Genomic DNA, 19,233 nt, shown 5'->3' with positions numbered 1-19,233 from the left:
AATGAAAACTTTGGTAGACAGGGCGTACAAACTTTGTGAACCTGTTTATTTAAAAGATGAGATTGAACATCTACGCTCAACTTTCGTGAAGAATGGCTATTCTAACAAGGATATAGACCGAGCACTTCGCTCTAGGCAAAGAATAAGGGCAAAGTTTTTCTTCCGTTCATTAGTAAGGTCACAGACCGCATTGGGAAAGTTTTAGGCAAGTATGGGGTGGAAACTATTTTCAGACCCACCATTAAAATAAAAGAATTTTTAAGGTCAGCAAAAGATGCACGACACCTTTTGGCTACACCAGGGGTGTATAAAATTCCTTGTAGTTGTGGACAGGTTTACATCGGTACCACAAAGAGAAGTGTGAACACCCGTCTTGTTGAACATAAGAGGAATTGCCGCCTGGGTCACACGGATAAATCGACCGTAGCGGAACACGTTTACCAGGAAGGTGATCATGAAATAAAATTCAGCGAGACGAGCGTCATATCAAAAACCTCGCATTATTATGCACGCTTGTATAGAGAGGCTATCGAGATTGATAAACATCGTAATAATTTTAACAGGAAAGACGAAGGTGTTAAACTGGATAAAATTTGGATGTCAGAGTTGCACCGCAAGAGTGACAATCGATTACTTTCAATCGAGAATGTTGGCATTACCAGAGACAATCTCATAGCCGACGCCACGTGATCGACAGTGGCGCCCTCTGTACTGCATATATAATCAGCGTTTCCTCGAGTTCTCTTCGCAGTTAGCTGCTTTACCTCCGAGGATGTCTCCCGCTGTCGGAGACGAAACGTCAGGAGAGAGTTTTATATTTCGACCACGGCCTATCAGCCCGGAAGTTTTAAGTGAATAATATCCGTTAGCTTCAAAAACTCTTCTCAAATGTAGAAGCTCGTCCTCTAGACTGATCTTGCCAGAAATGACGTGTACTCTGTGTACCAGAGTTATGAGAACACACATTGCCTGCGAAGGATGGTAGCAGCTATTTGCACGTAAATGGAAATCTGTTCTGGTCGGCTTCCGATATATAACATGTCCCAAAGTGCCATCATCTTTGCGTCATACCAAAACATCCAAAAACTGAAGGCATCCTTCTTTTTTGATTTCCATTTTGAACTGAATTTGTCTATGCATCGAATTCAGATGATTTAAAAATTCTTTTAATTTATCTTAACCATGGGACCACTCTACAAACGTATCATCAACATACCTCCAAAATACTGTGAGCTTCTAGCTAGCAGATTTCAGCACCTCTTCCTCGAAGTCCTCCATAATGGAGTTATCCACCAAGGTCGACAAAGGATTAACCATGGCGACACCGTCAATCTGTTCATAAAATTCGTTATTGAATAAAATATATGTCAAGGTGAAGATATGTTCAAACAAAGCTGAAATGACTTTAACGAAGGGTTTACCAATGAGAAATAATGACTCTGAAAGAGGAACCTTTGTGAACAACGACACTGCATCGAAGCTTTCTATTTCAATCCCCGCACAGCTTCTGGCGGAAAATGGGAGGCGTTCAGAAGCGAAGCAGTCCTCCTTAGTATGTACAATGCGCCTAGATGATACTTACGAACCAACGTTATCACCTGACGGCCTGTGAATCCGCCGTTATTATAGAATGAGATGCTCAAAATTTCACTATTTCTGAAGTTGTCCGTAAAGTCGCCACCTCAAAATGTGTGTTTTATTATTAAAGTTTCTGAGCTATTGAATGAACATACGTGCAGCCAGTTCAAGCAAGAAATTATTAAAAAAAATCTGTGTTTATTTTATTTACAAGAAAAATATAAACACATTTTGGAACATAATTCGCTCTTGAATTTGTGTATCGGCCTCAGTTTTCCGAAATAATGGATTTGTTTAGACAGCATACGTATTACATGTATCCAACAAAATGAGACACTCTCGCAACAAGACTTGCGTAATGAGTAGCGTCTCTGTCAACGCATGGGTTTTTGTTGGGGCCGTGGTTCGCGTCTGAACACTGAATACTTCCAATTTTTTTTTCTGTCATTCGCGTTTTTATTTGGTTCTGATACTTTATTATTAGTTTAATATAAGTATATGCTATAATATTTGATGTTATGTAAGAATATGAGTTCACCTTTTTTTGAGGGGTGACTTTGTTCGATTGGCTTAATCTGCAGGACAGCTTGCTCGTATAAAGATATTTTGCTCGTTTTTCTTTTACGCTTCGTAATTCACACGTTGCAAAGATTCTGCTACTGGGCAGGAGCAGTGATCAAGTAAGACTGACCTGGGGGTTTTAGTAAAATGTGGGAATAATGAAATAATGCTTATCTTATGCGCAGAAGTATTCCAAATTTGTAACGCACTGTTTGTACTGGAACTTTTGTAAAACTTATTGATTGGACATGGTACTTTCCTTTTCGTGGACGATGGACAAAATGTGCATTTTAATGCACCTAACGTGGGAATTTTACGAGCGCCCGTTGAGTAAACTGTGCGATTTACGAACTAGAAACATCCCTCAATTGCCACAGGAGTGCTTTGCGAACGCGTATACCACGTTGGGGCCACCGTACCGTATGCACAAGTGGCATCGTTCCTGAGCGTTCAGCAGCACGTTGAACTTGTCACACTCAACGTTAGCGTCCGACAGCACGGTCCGTGTGCCGAAGGCGTAAGCATGACTCATTGGTAGCGCTGCCAAACCGCCTTCTTTTCTTGGAGGTAGATTTCAGAACTGAAAGTCATACGTGGTAATTGCTTGTATGTATTGCGATTATTTTTTAACAATTAAATCTGCAGAATATTTAAGTTAAGATGCAGAAGAGTAAGTAATATGAAACGTTAGTGAGGATTTCTATAGGAAGAGGGTAGTGTGTCTCAAGAAAATTCAGCTCAAAAGCCAAAAACTAACATTTTCGATTTCAGCACTCACCACTCAATAACACCATTCACGTGCCTTGAACGAAAATGTTGTTGAACAGTGTATTAAGCAGTACTGATGTAAACACTATGTGTCAGAGATTTGTCCAGGTCACTGACCTGCTGCGTGTAGACGTTGAGATAGAGGCAGTCCTCCTTTCCGCCGCTCTCTTGGGCGCAGCGCGGCGCGTCTTCCAGTGCCTCCACGCTGCCATTAGACGAGTAAGGGATGGGATCCTGCAGAAATCACATAGAGTATTACCGTAAACAGAAGCAGCTGAATCACGAGGCGTACTGACATAAAACTGTACACTAGATTTGTTCGTATGAATCGAAGCGTGAAGAATGTATAACAGTAATAAGTTAACTGATTTAGTCGTAAACCATGCAGCGGCCTTTTGGTTCAACAAAAGCCAAACGCAACTACAGCACAGCAGTCAAGTGGAGTGGTGAAGTGAAAGCTAGTGCTTTTTTTATGTCTCGTCGACATCCAAGGGTGCAGTTTCAGCTTATGAGTGAATTCCAACACCGAACAATTCTGGGATTCCCAAAAATATGTTTACCGTACAGCGATATTTTGATTTTTTCAAGGCCTAATGTTACGGTGGAGACGTATGCGTGAACGTAATAGACAGAAATGGATCGTATGTAGCGACAAGAAGGTAGCGGAGCATCACAGCATAAAATTACAAACAATACCATATGTAGCGTTATCCGTAGTGTTTGTGAGACGCTGAATCATTGCGGCGCATCTACTTCTGTCTGTGTCGACGTTCAACGCTCCTAGCTTGACAAGTGTCTCACATACAATTGTGTCGTCTTAGGGTATCTAACGAAACAGCTTCGTACTATGAATTTAGGTTCAGTATCAAAACCTTTTGTCAATATTTTGGTAGCTTCATACACAGTTTTCTTCAGCTATCACACACTGGGCAACCGCAACATGGTATAACAGGTAACTACCATATCTCATACTATCTCATTCCATAGAAAATATGTAATTTCCATTTCTTAAATAAATATGTTGGTAAAATATCCTTTGTGTTTTACTCTTTATTATCTTGCCCACATGTTTTCTTACTTTTGTGTAGAAATAATGTTGCAAAGAGTTCTACATGTTTTCCAAGGAGACTTAAACTGGGGCCTGGTTAGGATGGTCGGAAATAAGTGCATCGTAACTCACTCGAAGACTATTTTTTCAGACATTTATGTATCTTCCGTCGTACCTTATTAGTACAATAATAGTGTATGAACTCCGACACTAATAAAAATTTCGACACAATCAATGTCTTGTTTTGAAGCTGTAGTATTAATCGTATTTGAAGCCTAAATTGTGGGAAATATAAGTTAACATGGCGAAATAACAGAAAGAGTAAAGCCACATAACCGTGAGTGGAATTGTAACATAAACAGGAAAAGCAAAGCAAAAAGCTCAACACAATCATAAAAAAGTCAATAATGAATCACATAATATCCACTTCCCAGCAAATTAGGGACACTTTTGCTCCTGGGTTATCGGCGAGGACCATTCGCAACCGTCTCCATGAAGCTGGGCTACAGTCCCGCACACCGTTAGGCCGTCTTCCGCTCACGCCCCAACATCATGCAGCCCGCCTCCAGTGGTGTCGCGACAGGCGTGAATGGAGGGACGAATGGAGACGTGTCGTCTTCAGCGATGAGAGTCGCTTCTGTATTGGTGCCAATGATGGTCGTATGCGTGTTTGGCGCCGTGCAGGTAAGCGCCACAATCAGGACTGCATACGACCGAGGCACACAGGGCCAACACCCGGCATCATGGTGTGGGGAGGGATCTCCTACACTGGCCGTACACCTCTGGTGATCGTCGAGGGGACACTGAATAGTGCACGGTACATCCAAACCGTCATCGAACCCCTCGTTCTACCATTCCTAGACCGGCAAGGGAACTTGCTGTTCCAACAGGACAATGCACGTCCGCATGTATTCCGTGCCACCCAACGTGCTCTAGAAGGTGTAAGTCAACTACCCTGGCCAGCAAGATCTCCGCATCTGTCCCCCATTGAGCATGTTTGGGACTGGATGAAGCGTCGTCTCACGCGGTCTGCACGTCCAGCACGAACGCTGGTCCAACTGAAGCGCCAGGTGGAAATGGCATGGCAAGCCGTTCCACAGGACTACATCCAGCATCTCTACGATCGTCTCCGTGGAAGAATAGCAGCCTGCATTGCTGCGAAAGGTGGATATACACTGTACTAGTGCCGACACTGTGCATGCTCTGTTGCCTGTGTCTATGTGCCTGTGGTTCTGTCAGTGTGATCATGTGATGTATCTGACCCCAGGAATGTGTCAATAAAGTTTCCCCTTCCTGGGACAATGAATTCACGGTGTTCTTATTTCAATTTCCAGGAGTATATATATATATATATTATTACTATCGTTAATTCCCCATTGAGGAGAGCGTTAAAACACAATCATTAATCACAATGACAATATGGTACATAAATTGGTACATTTCAAATTCATGGCACTTTTTTTTCTGTCTCTTTCTTTTCTCTTCCCAAAAACCTCTCATAAATTCACTGTGCTTCTTCTTCCTCTCTTCTGTCCACTTCCTTCCTGCTTTCTCCTCTTTTGGTGGTTCATCGAATTTCTGTTTGTTGATTTTTTTCTCTGTATTTTCCTCTGTTTGATATTTCTTCTGTAGAGATGTTAAGATTTTTAAGGTCTTCCATGGTTTCCTTTACCCAGTTAGTTTTCACCTTATTCGTCACCACTATGTTAAAAATCTTCTTGGTCAGCCTATTTTCATTCATCCTAAGAAATGTGCCCATAGAATTTTGCCCTTCTTTTTCTGATATTGTTTGTAATTGTCTCTGCCTGTTTGTACAATTCCTTTGTTGGTCTCTTTATCCAGATCCCCTGTCTCTGAACTGGCCCATAGATCTTTCTCAGAATTTTCCTCTCTTGCTTTTCCATTTCCTTGATTTCAGTTCTTCCTCTGATTACTGTTGTTTCTGAGGCATACAAGGCCTCAGGTAAGACTACTGTTTTGTAATGTCTTAATTTGGCATTGATGGAAATATTTCTTTTATTGTAATGGTTCCATGTAAGTCTGAATGCTTTTTGTAGTTTTGTAGGCCTTTCTTCATTGGCTGTTGAATTCAGTCCTGTTTTCTGTATAATCTCTCCCAGGTATTTGAAACTTTCTACTTGTGTTATTTTTCCGTACTTTGTTATCAATGGGCTTCTGTCTGCAGATTTTGTGTCCAAGTACTGTGTTTTTTTCATATGATATTTGTAGTCCTGTTCTGGCTGCGATTTTATGCAATATCTCTAGGGCTTCTCTGGCTTCTTTTCTGTCATTTGTAATGATGGCTATATCGTCGGCAAAGGCCAGACATTTTATGTTGACGGTTCTATTTTTCTCTCTCCCCATTTTTACCCCATTGACTCCTTTGTCCCACGTCCTGATTATTTTCTCTAAAACAGCGTTAAATAAAATGGGTGACAGGCTATCTCCCTGTCTCACTCCTGTCTTGATTTCGAAAGATTCTGAGATCTCGCCCATGAACTTCACTTTTGACTTTGTATTTGTTAATGTTTCCTGAATTAGTTTTCTGGTCTTATTGTCTACTTTCATTTCTTCTAGTGTATTAAAAAGTGTTTCTCTGTCTATGGAATCGTAAGCCTTCTTGAAATCAACAAATGTTACTGTGGTGTTTCTGGACTTTCTCGTTGTTAATAATGTTTTTAGACACCAGATCTGCTCACTGCATGATCTTCCCTTCATGAACCCTCCTTGGTATTCTCCGATCTGTGGATCTATCTGAGGTTCTAGGCGATTTAACAGAGCTTTTGATAGAATTTTGTATGCCACCGGCAGTAACGAAATTCCTCTGTAGTTATTAGGGTCTGTTTTGTCTCCTTTCTTGTGGAGGGGGTGTATTAGGGCTGACTTCCATTCTTCTGGTATCTTTTCTGTTTCCCAGATGTTTTTGATTATACTATGAATTTTAGATGTAATGTTTTCATGGTCTAATTTCCAGATTTCTGCAATCAGTCCATCTTCACCTGGTGCTCTGTTATTTTTCAATGATTTTATTATTTTCACGATTTCTTCATATGTTGGGGGTTCGGAGTCCCGGTTGGGTTCTAGTTTTGTAAACTGTAATCTCTGTTTCGGTTTATCACAGTTAAGTAATGTTTCAAAGTATCTGGCTCATATTTCACAGTTTTTCTTCGGATTTGTCTCCAGTGTTCCATCTTGTCGTTTGAAGGATAATCTTGGTGGCTGATATCCTGTCATATTTTCTAGGAATACTCTGTAAAAATTTCGTGTGTTGTTTCTGGTGAAGTCTTCTTCTATCTCCTTCAACCTGCTGTTTTCGTAACCTCTTTTTTCTCTTTGTATTATTTTTGAAGTGTTGTTTTGTATCCTGTTGAAGTCCTCCCATTTTTCTTGTGTTTTATGGCTGTTAAATTTCTTCCAGGCTTGTATTCTCTCTTCTATGGCCCTGTCGCATGTCATGTTCCACCATCGGTGTTTCCTTTTTCTCGGTGGCTGCCCCAATTTTATCAGTTCTTTTATTTTTTCTGACAGTTCTGTCCAGTTGTTGCTATTGATTTTCGTAACTTCTTCTATTATTTCTTTCTTGTTTATTTGCAGGTACTCTGGATCTATTGTGAAAGGTCTGTTGGTTCTCTTGATTTGTCTATTGGGTATAAATTTTACTTTAATTTGGAGAAGGTGATGATCAGATTCGAAAACTCCTTTCCTTGTTCTTACTTTCATTATTTCTCTGGTGCTTTTTGTGGATATTGCTATGTGGTCTATCTGAAATTCTCCTAGAGCATGGTTGGGGGATTTCCAACTTGCAAGTGTTCTGTGTGGTTTCTGGAACTGCGTTGACATGATTTTCAGATCAAAATTTCTGCAGAAGTTTATCAAGTTCTCTCCATTTTCGTTTGTTCTCATGTGGGCCGTGTGTTTTCCTGTCGTATCTCGGAATTTTCTTTCTTTGCCTAACTGGGCATTGAAGTCTCCTAGTAAAACTTTTATGTGATTCTTGGGGATTTTGCTGGTAGTTTCTTCCAGATCTTCCCAGAATTCCTCTATCATCTCTGAGTTCTTCTTGTTATAATTGTTTGTGGGGGCATGTCCATTGATTAATGTATAGGCTTTGTTTCCAGATCTTATCGTGAGTGTCGACATTTTTTCTGATTTTGATGTGAAATCTATTACGGAGTCCAGTATCGATTTATGTACTACAAAACCAGTTCCGAAGAGTTTGAGATTTCTTCCTGGGATGGTTATGGCTGGTTTCCCCTTATATATTCTGTAATTTTCGGAATCAAAGTGGTTCTCATCTGCAAATCGTGTTTCCTGTATTGCCATAACTTTGATGTTGTATTTATCCATGGCGTTTGTTAATTGTTTCAGTTTACCTGGCCTCAGTAGTGTGTTGGTGTTGAGTGTTCCCATGTAAAATACTTTCTTCATCTTGAGGGTTTTTGAGAGGCTCCGATTCTTCTCTTCATGACATGCCTGATCCCCTGGAATCCAATGATCAGGTCTATTACCCAGTCTTACTGACTGGGGCCCAGGGTAGTGGATTCTTTCCCGTTGTTCTGTCATGATTATTGGTTTGTGTTGAAGAATTGGTGGTGAAATCACGAAGGATCTCACATAATTTCGACTGGAGTTTTGAGTTCCAGAAGATTAACTCACAGCCGAGCTCACAGAGCCAACAGACGCTGACCAGAGTACCGGTGGCTGCCACGCAGACGTGTCTGGATTTTGGGGCTTCGCATGTAACCCTATGCAGGGGCCCTTACAGGGTGCTACCATCCGGAGCCTGATAGACCCAGATTTTTTAACGAGGTGTTACTCCTCCCCCTCCTCCTTCCTCATCACTTGCGAGATGAGGCCCCGGGCTTGGGACCGGCAGTGGCGGAGTTATATATATATATATATATATATATATATATATATATATATATATATATATATATCTCAAATAAAGAAATATAAGAGTTCTTAACAGAATATGAACACAATATAAAGGAAAAGAAAGGCTCAGCACATCAAATTTTAATGGAAACATGACAACAAAATGAGTTGTTGCAGAAATGAAACTAATAATCAAAAGAAACGAAAGCAGAACACTTGAAGACCATGCAAGAAGATACAACAGTCACTAAAATAACACAAATGTATACTGACAAAAGCAGATAATAATAATGTAATGATGCTTATGAAAGAAAAGGGGTAAACAAACAAAATCCTGGATTTCTTGATTGATAACTACGTTACCAAGATGACCAATGATTCAACTGTAAGATACCAGAGTAACATTCAACGAACACTAAAAAACATCAAATACACGTCCGTGAAAGAAACAAAATATTAGTCTAAGACCAGTCAATAATTTTAGAAATGCTGCACCCTATAACTTCACCGAACATGCACACACACACACACACACACACACACACACACACACACACACACACAATACTATGTAAGATGTACATCTTTGAAAACAACAAAATCTAAAAAATTTCAGGGTTAAAATAAGGGGACCACGGCATAGAAATTCCAGGCGTAGAAAGAAAGCCTTATGTCATTTGATATCACGTCAATATATGAATCGACATCATCAAAAATGGAATAAGCAAGGGAATCCACCAAACACATAAGTTGAAGAAATGGCGATCATTCTCAGGACTATAACTGGTCAAAATTAATATGCGTTCAATAACCATTTTTACTGTGAAGTACAGTATGAGTATTTTAAAAGGCTTTCTGTTTTGTTGCCAAACATGTTTCTCTGCTTTTGTTTTCTATGCATCTCCAGCAACCTGTTTTACATATTGGTTTTCTCACTATATTTAAATATTATGTATATTATGCAACAGTTCAAAATATGTTATTACATTACAGTTGTTTGGCTATATCTAGTTTGGCTCTGAGCACTATGGGAGTTAACATCTATGGTCATCAGTCCCCTAGAACTTAGAACTGCTTAAACCTAACTAACCTAAGGACATCACACAACACCCAGTCATCACGAGGCAGAGAAAATCCGTGACGCCGCCGGGAATCGAACCCGGGAACCCAGGAATATCTAGTTTAACAGCAAGTTTCTCAGCACATGTTACGCTAGGATTTCAACAGATTTTTGTTCCGTTTACGATTTAGTATAGTCCTATGGAATTATTACCTGGTTGTTCTGTACGGTTCACTATGTCCTATTCTTGACACCTGCATACACATTTCACATCTATACTTCCTTTTCACGCAAGTATTTCTAAAGCTTTTAGTTTGTTTGTGCGTATACTGTCTGTAGTATCACCAACTGCTGAGTACCGTTACTCTGTCGCCTTTCGATGCATAATGCTGGGAGTATACGGTTCCTTTATTTCATTTGTTTGGTGTTTATGTGTTTTAGCGGGAGGGGCGCATTGGGTAAGATGGGGAGTTTGGACTGTGCAAACTTTCTTTCAGGAGTATTAGTTCTGCAAGGTTCGCAGGAGAGCTTCTGGAAAGTTTGGAAGGTAGGAGACGAGTTACTGGTAGAAGTAAAGCCGTGAGGACGGGGCGTGAGTCGAGCTTGGGTAGCTCAGTCGGTAGAACACTTGCCCACGCAAGGCAAAGGTCCCGAGTTCGATTCTCGGTCCGGCACACAGTTTTAATCTGCCAGGAAGTTTCATATCAGCGCACACTCCTCCGCAGAGTGAAAATCTCACACTGGAAACTGATAATAATGGTTTTAGAGTAGTCTGTGCTTTATTTTTATGTAAGTATGGAGGAGGTGATGGTGGTGTTGGTGAGACTGTATGAGTTGTAGTTTCACATAGCTTTATTCTATTTATCGTGGTTTTTAAGTTCTCTCTCTGGCTTACGTGGAGACTAAGTTATCACTTATATTAATTTGACAGTTAATTGCTTTCTTATTCATTTAAAGGCCTCTTGTAAATGGAAGTTCTTCTGTATATTTAGCAACTTTCTGTTGTATTTCTTTATTATAATAAGTTTACCTTGTTGCAGTATTGGTGCTTGATGGACAATCGTTTTGAGAGGCACAGGAAAGGTTGAAGGTCTATTTTCCTACGTTCAGCCTCTTATACGTTATTTCTTATGTGTTTTATAATTTCTGATTGTCGTTCCCAGATATACTGATTACACACTCACTGGAATGTGTAGGATGTATCGTAATTAATACTGAATACTGTCATGGGTGAAAATATACAACGAAAGCAAAATAATCGAATAAAATAAGATTCGCAAACGAGCCGTTTGTGAGATAATGGCAAATGTGTCGTTTTCCACTATTAATTATTATAGGCACTGAATATGTTGCTTGGGTTGCGTTACTCCACGGTAGACCGTCAATGCACAGTATTATTGTTCGTTTTTGGAGCATCACTTGCGACCAGCTCTGCAAAAGATGCGGCGACATATTCTGCGCAACCCATCCGTCTTTTTGCACGACAGCGCGGGGGGCATACAGCCCAAGCTGTGGCTGCTCTGTTTGGTCGATGCGACTGGGAAGTACCGTACCATCCACCATACTCCCCGGACGTGAGCCCTTGTGACTTTGATTTGATTCCTAAGATGAAGGAACCACTCGTAGCATTCGCTTCAGAATTGTTTCAGAGATTCGACAGGCAGTAGGCCATCCCATTCGTACCATCAACAGAACAGGCTCTGCTAACGGTCTACTACGCCATCCACATCACTGGCAACGTGTTCTACACAACGCTGGTGACTAATCTGAAGGACAGTAACAGGTGCAAACGTGTAACTCTTCTGCGTCGGTTGTGAATAAATAGTTGCCACTATTTAAGATCCGACCCTCGTATTTATTTCTTCAGTTCATTTAATAACCTGTGTGACGATTTGTGTGTGTATGATAATTTATATACTGAATTTGATCTATCTTTCAATCGGTGGTTCTGTTCTCTGTGACTGTGAGTACTGCAGTATTCGTGATCCTTGTGGACTTTTGTCTTTTGTGGTTCTCTTATCTTTCCCATGTTATCTTTTAACTTTATTTGAATCTGGGTCCTGTTATAGAGTTTTAGTGCAATATGGGAGTTATGTCGATTGGTTTGGTTTATTTGAAGAATTGTTTCTACCTGTCTTCCATGTTTTTGTGCGTTATGTGCGATTTCATTCAGTCTATGTGTCCTGCGTTGGAGAGCTGCTAGCTTATGGTTTTGTGGTTGATTTTGTGGCTGTTGCTGTTGGTCATCTATAAATGTCAAACTTGTGATTACCATCATTGGTAATTATTGTTGTGTCCAGGAAATGAATATTTTTTGGTCTTCCTATGCCTGTATTGATTTGAAAGCTGTTCTATATCCTTCTTATGTTTGCATGGAGCTTGTCTGTTTTAAGTGTGTGTGAAGGTGTGAAATCTTATGGGACTTAACTGCTAAGGTCATCAGTCCCTAAGCTTACACACTACTTAATCTAAATTATCCTAAGGACAAAAACACACATTCATGCCCGAGGGAGGACTCGAACCTCCGCCGGGACCAGCCACACAGTCCACGACGACAGCGCCCCAGACCGCTCGGCTAATCCCGGGCGGCTGTCTGTTTTAAGTTGGTTTACGTGCCAGACATGTTACATCGTCAACAGGTGTGTACCAGATGAAAATATTATAGTCCTTTTGTGGTTATTAAGCAATGATTTCGTTGTAAATGTTTTATGAACATATTTCTGATACTGGAGAGCTCACTGGGAAACCATAATTTAAGTAATATTTCTTTTCAAAACGGAAATGATTTTGTTCTGTAATTAAATTTATACTATTGGTTATCTCTTTAATGAGTGGTCAGTTTTTTGTTTGTTAGTAAATTATCGGAAATACAGTCTGAAATCCACATGAAGTGGGAGCACACATAACGAACTTAGCAATTCCACAAACATTTTCCTATCTTTCTTTCCATATGGCCAACACGTACTGTACATACTGATTCCGCTTACACAGACAGTAAAACTACATGAAGAGAACCGATGCAGAGAGATGAGCAGGTTCCAAACGAGGGCCTCCAAAGCACTACTTATTCAAGACCTCCTATCGGCTGAAACAATCATTTGTACCAATTGCTCCTTATTTCAAAGTACTAAGCCTGAGGTGCACTATCGTTTGTATAATTTTGACATCTGGAGTGCCTCCTTCCTCCGTGCACAAAACATCGTACGACATGAGCTACGTTCTGCAGACGTCACATGAAACAGCGGCATTAGAAACTAGCTTGACAGTGTACGGTTACGTGTTCAGCCTCATGCACAGCGACTGTCGAAACAGAAAGACACGCATCCCTCATTCGAAAATCATACACAGGACGAGTCACTTACAACGTGACTTCATTTATATTAAATGAAAGTAACAAAGTTTTGAAACGAGGTTTCGGCAGATAATAGTCTACAACACAGAGGAGTACGTAATTTTCTTACATTGATAGTGAGACTTTGTGGAAAAGATATTTAGACGTCGATTGGACAATAAGAGCGTCATTTTCCATCAACTCATGTGGCTGGAACTGAGGTATTTACCCTTTTCTATTCTTATTTTTTAAAGGCTATTCAGGCCTTACGAAAGTCCAGCCGGTTTCGTTGAAATAAAACGAAATCTGCCTGGTTTAAACACTTGAGACCAAAATCAATTAGTCTCTTATTTACCATCATCGTCATTTTCTCTAGATGTCCGTGTGCACGCTACAAGTTTCTTATACATTGTGAAGTGCTATCGACTGGAAACCTTGCCTCTACATTTCCCTACACACATTGCCGTTAGTGAATGAAAGATCTTTCTCTGTTTTATGAGCGTCCTGCAGCATGTTGTCCTATGTGAGGTCGTGTAAAAGACCGCAAGGATGAATAGCAAATAAGATAATGAGAGTTTTCTAACCCGCAGAGCAGAATTTAAGGGCTTGGCTTGTTAAGAGTGTCACTCACACAGATGTATACAGATAAGTAACTAACCATGGTCATAACTTGTTGTCGTTGCACAAACAAGGATTCACATAACCATACTCAAGGTAATGATAAGGATGACTGTCTAGGAGAAAAGTACACTGCATCAGGGACAAGAGCGCTGTGATAGATCCTTGTCAGACTTACAAAAAAAACCTTAAGGGATATAATCTAGATTAGTAACAGTCAAGGATCCGATGGCTACAGTAGCACTCTACATAGTCTATAAAATAATCTGCAACGATTTCGAGACTAAAAATTAATATCGAACGCTATATGCAACATTAGTTCTAAATATGTCCGATGGTTACACCATATCACCCCTGCGAAGAGATAAAGAACATTTCATTTTGGTGTAAAAATTGTCGACAGGAATGAGTAAATTTATAAAAACGGTAACTACAACATGAAGTAGCCTACTGACTTGCCTGAGGTTTTGCTGACTTCTAGAGACGTTAATGTTTATACAGCAATACTTGTATAATCTTCTAGGTATTAATACAATTAATGTCTAATGGAGAGCGTTCTGTCGAATGAAAGTGCGTAATACGGAAAAATCTTACAGCAAAATTATGTGAGGTGTAGCGTAATATATTACACAAAGAAGTAAGCTTGTATAGAACGACGAAGATTTTAGAATAATCTGTGATAACACTTGCAAACACTACGAGCGTTTTTATGGGTTTGTTTCGCAATGTAAAATGAATAGAAAAAACTGTTTTCTTTCGATCATCAATTTTATTCCCAGGGGTTTACTCGGTACAGCGTTTGAGCAATACGTCTCAACACTTTCTTTCTATCTTAGTTTCCTCCACATGTGCTGCGCTAAACGTATCTCCCGTTTCCGACCATCGTTCTTGTGGTCAAACACGCAGCTGCACATCAATCACAGATAAAGAGTGCTTTCCACGTACCTGCGATACTATCGGTACTGGGAGGCAAAGACGTGCTAACGAACATGTTTCTCACTGCTACTTTTAGAACACTGTACTAGCTATTCATTATATTGTGAATGAACAATTGTGTAGAAGTTGCACCACTGATCTGATATTGGTGACAGGCAATCTCATCTTATAAAAGTCAGGTTAAATACAATCGATAGAAATTATTCGACGTGGTTCGGAAGGTGTGTATTTCACATACCGCAACGGGGATCTGCTTCCGTGTCAGGCTACTGTCGGGACATCTGAACTGCAAAGTAAGGCTCTCATGACCTACAGGCTATCGTTTGTTGTTATTGTGGTCTTCAGTCCTGAGACTGGTTTGATGCAGCTCTCCATGCTACTCTATCCTGTGCAAGCTTCTTCATCTCCCAGTACCTACTGCAACCTACATCCGTCTGCATCTGTTTAGTGTATTCATCTCTTGGTCTCCGTCTACGATTTTTACCCTCCACGCTGCCATCCGATACTAAACTGGTGATTCCTTGATGCCTCAGAACATGTCCTTCCAACCGACCCCTTCTTCTAGTCAGGTTGTGCCACAAGCTACTCTTCTCCCCAATTCTATTTAATACCTCCTCATTAGTTATGTGATCTACCCATCTAATCTTCAACATTCTTCTGTAGCAGCACATTTCGAAAATTTCTATTGTCTTCTTGTCTAAACTACACTCCTGGAAATGGAAAAAAGAACACATTGACACCGGTGAGTCAGACCCACCATACTTGCTCCGGACACTGCGAGAGGGCTGTACAAGCAATGATCACACGCACGGCACAGCGGACACACCAGGAACCGCGGTGTTGGCTGTCGAATGGCGCTAGCTGCGCAGCATTTGTGCACCGCCGCCGTCAGTATCAGCCAGTTTGCCGTGGCATACTGAGCTCCATCGCAGTCTTTAACACTGGTAGCATGCCGCGACAGCGTGGACGTGAACCGTATGTGCAGTTGACGGACTTTGAGCGAGGGCATATAGTGGGCATGCGGGAGGCCGGGTGGACGTACCGCCGAATTGCTCAACACGTGGGGCGTGAGGTCTCCACAGTACATCGATGTTGTCGCCAGTGGTCGGCGGAAGCTGCACGTGCCCGTCGACCTGCGACCGGACCGCAGCGATGCACGGATGCACGCCAAGACCGTAGGATCCTGCGCAGTGCCGCAGGGGACCGCACCGCCACTTCCCAGCAAATTACGGACACTGTTGCACCAGGGGTATCGGCGAAGACCATTCACAACCGTCTAGATGAAGCTGGGCTACGGTCCCGCACACCGTTAGGCCGTCTTCCGCTCACGCCCCAACATCGTGTAGCCCGCCCCCAGTGGTGTCGCGACAGGCGTGAATGGAGGGACGAATGGAGACGTGTCGTCTTCAGCGATGAGAGTCGCTTCTGCCTTGGTGCCAATGATGGTCGTTTGCGTGTTTGGCGCCGTGCAGGTGAGCGCCACAATCAGGACTGCATACGACCGAGGCACATAGGGTCAACACCCGGCATCATGGTGTGGGGAGCAATCTCCTACACTGGCCATACACCTCTGGTGATGGTCGAGGGGACACTGAATAGTGCACGGTACATCCAAACCGTCATCGAACCCATCGTTCTACCATTCCTAGACCGGCAAGGGAACTTGATGTTCTAACAGGACAATGCACGTCCGCATGTATCCCGTGCCACCTAACGTGCTCTAGAAGGTGTAAGTCAACTACCCTGGCCAGCAAGATCTCCGGATCTGTCCCCCATTGAGCATGTTTGGGACTGGATGAAGCGTCGTCTCACGCGGTCTGCACGTCCAGCACGAACGCTGGTCCAACTGAGGCGCCAGGTGGAAATGGCATGGCAAGCCTTTCCACAGGACTACATCCAGCATCTCTACGATCGTCTCCATGGGAGAATAGCAGCCTGCATTGCTGCGAAAGGTGGATATACACTGTACTAGTGCCGACATTGTGCATGCTCTGTTGCCTGTGTCTATGTGCCTGTGGTTCTGTCAGTGTGATCATGTGATGTATCTGACCCCAGGAATGTATCAATAAAGTTCCCCGTTCCTGGGACAATGAATTCACGGTGTTCTTATTTCAATTTCCAGGAGTGTATTTATCATCGACGTTTCACTTCCATACATGGCTACACTCCATACAAATACTTCCAGAAACGACTTCTTGACCCTTAAATCTATACTCCATGTTAACAAATTTCTCTTCTTCAGAAATGCTTTCCTTGCCATTGCCAGTCTACGTTTTATATCCTCTCTACTTCGACCATCATCAGTTATTTTACTCCCCAAATAGTAGAACTCCTTTACTACTTTAAGGGTTTCATTTCCTAATCTAATTCCCGCAGCATCACCCGACCTAATTCGACTACATTCCATTATCGTCATTCTGCTTTTGTTGATGTTCATCTTATATCCTACTTTCATGACTCTATCCATTGCGTTCAACTGCTCTTCCAAGTCCTTTGCTGTCTCTGACAGAATTACAATGTCATCGGCGAACCTTAAAGTTTTTATTTCTTCTCCATGGATTTTAATACCTACTCCGAATTTTCTTTTGTTTCCTTTACTGCTTGCTCAGGATACAGATTGAACAACATCGGGGAGAGGCTCCAACCCTGTCTCACTCCCTTCCCAACCACTGATTCCCTTTCATGTCCCTCGACTCTTATAACTACCATCTAGTTTCTGTACAAATTGTAAATAGCTTTTCGCTCCCTGTATTTTACCTCTGCCACCTATCGTTTATCTACAACAAAAGACTGAAGGCAAATTCAGTGCCATTCTTCGAAGTATAAGACACAGAATCTATAGAAGATAGCACAAGACGATATCAAAACCAGCGGAAAAATGCTCCTGTCGGAGCACAAAAAATGCAAATTTCTTCCTGCTTATTAGAAAGAGTGACGAAAAAGTAGGGTATCAGCTGCCTCATTCTACCTTCCTTAGAACCTTCAAACATTTTCTCAAAAATATTCTTGCTACACTTCCACCCCCGATACTGACTATGCAGTTTAAAAATCCACTTCACCCATTCCAAAATGTGAATTTTGTTGTCCATACATCTCGGATTTCTCCTGCGGAATGTAGATTCCTCCATTTTATACGTTTCATTTTCAAAGACAGCGCTAAAGTATCGTTACTTGTTGTGAAAATTCTCTGTTGGAGTGTAGCATAGGTTACATTTCTTCCAAGTATCCCATCATCAGGTAAAAAGATCTGTCCTTACCAGCTTTATACTTCTACGCTCTACGTCACAAGACTAGAATAATAAACTCATTTTTGGCGCATTGCGGAGTGCTTAGCACATGCACTAACTCTGTCACAGAATACCTCGTCACTTTTGAACTCTCTTAAGGTAACCAAATGCCTCATCACTTACGAAATCTCTTACTTTAGCCAAAGAGCAGGACAGAGGAGTTGTATTATAAGGCTAATACCAACCATCACTGTATAAATTCGATAGTATAGGTGATTTTATTACGATGGCCATCTTTCCCTGCGTAGGCGGGAGACAACTTTTGTTAAAAGATTTCGCTGCAACGAGAACCACCTAGTTGCTGCTCCGATTCGCGAACGAAGTCTGTGATACTTTTGCCCTCGCTTCCACCCACCTGTCTATGTGTCACTGATATGATGCCAAAATGGGTAGTAACCATTGTCGAATAACTGAAGATGTACAACGCTACTTACGTTTTGTTAGTCGGTTGCTTTGTCTTGCTGGTGGAAGTAAGCACTTACCATTTCAGGAGTTGTATTATAAGATTAATACTAACCATCACTGTATAAATTCGATAATATATCTGACTTTATTACGATGGCCATCTTTCCCTGCGTAGGCGGGAGACTGAACTTTTGTCAAAAGATTTCGCTGCAACGAAAAACACCTAGTTGCTGCTCCAATTTGTGAACGAAGTCTGTGATACTGTTGCCCTCGCTTCCACCCGTCTATATGTCACTGATATGATCCCAAAATGGATAGTAACCATTGTCGAATAACTGAAGATGTACAACGCTACTTACATTTTGTTAGTCGGTTGCTTTGTCTTGCTGGTGGAAGTAAGCACTTATGATATGATGCCAAAATGGGTAGTAACCATTGTCGAATAACTGAAGATGTACAACGCTACTTACGTTTTGTTAGTCGGTTGCTTTGTCTTGCTGGTGGAAGTAAGCACTTACCATTTCAGGAGTTGTATTATAAGATTAATACTAACCATCACTGTATAAATTCGATAATATATCTGACTTTATTACGATGGCCATCTTTCCCTGCGTAGGCGGGAGACTGAACTTTTGTCAAAAGATTTCGCTGCAACGAAAAACACCTAGTTGCTGCTCCAATTTGTGAACGCAGTCTGTGATACTGTTGCCCTCGCTTCCACCCGTCTATATGTCACTGATATGATCCCAAAATGGATAGTAAC

General features: G+C 41.4%; 1 protein-coding gene across 1 annotated transcript in view; it reads right to left on the bottom strand.

Annotated features, from left to right (window-relative positions):
- The window catches only part of LOC126282318 (cholinesterase 1-like), a 175,167-nt gene that overhangs the window by 87,747 nt on the left and 68,187 nt on the right, over positions 1–19,233 (bottom strand). Inside the window, exon 2 of the mRNA XM_049981975.1 lies at positions 3,025–3,141. Within this exon, the coding sequence (XP_049837932.1) occupies positions 3,025–3,141 (117 nt within the window). The remainder of the gene's footprint in view (positions 1–3,024; positions 3,142–19,233) is intronic.

This window comes from Schistocerca gregaria, chromosome 7, assembly GCF_023897955.1.
Source record: "Schistocerca gregaria isolate iqSchGreg1 chromosome 7, iqSchGreg1.2, whole genome shotgun sequence".
In the NCBI taxonomy this organism is placed as follows: domain Eukaryota; kingdom Metazoa; phylum Arthropoda; class Insecta; order Orthoptera; family Acrididae; genus Schistocerca; species Schistocerca gregaria.
Note: the sequence above shows the minus strand (reverse complement) of the source record. Positions and strands in the feature narration are given on the sequence as shown.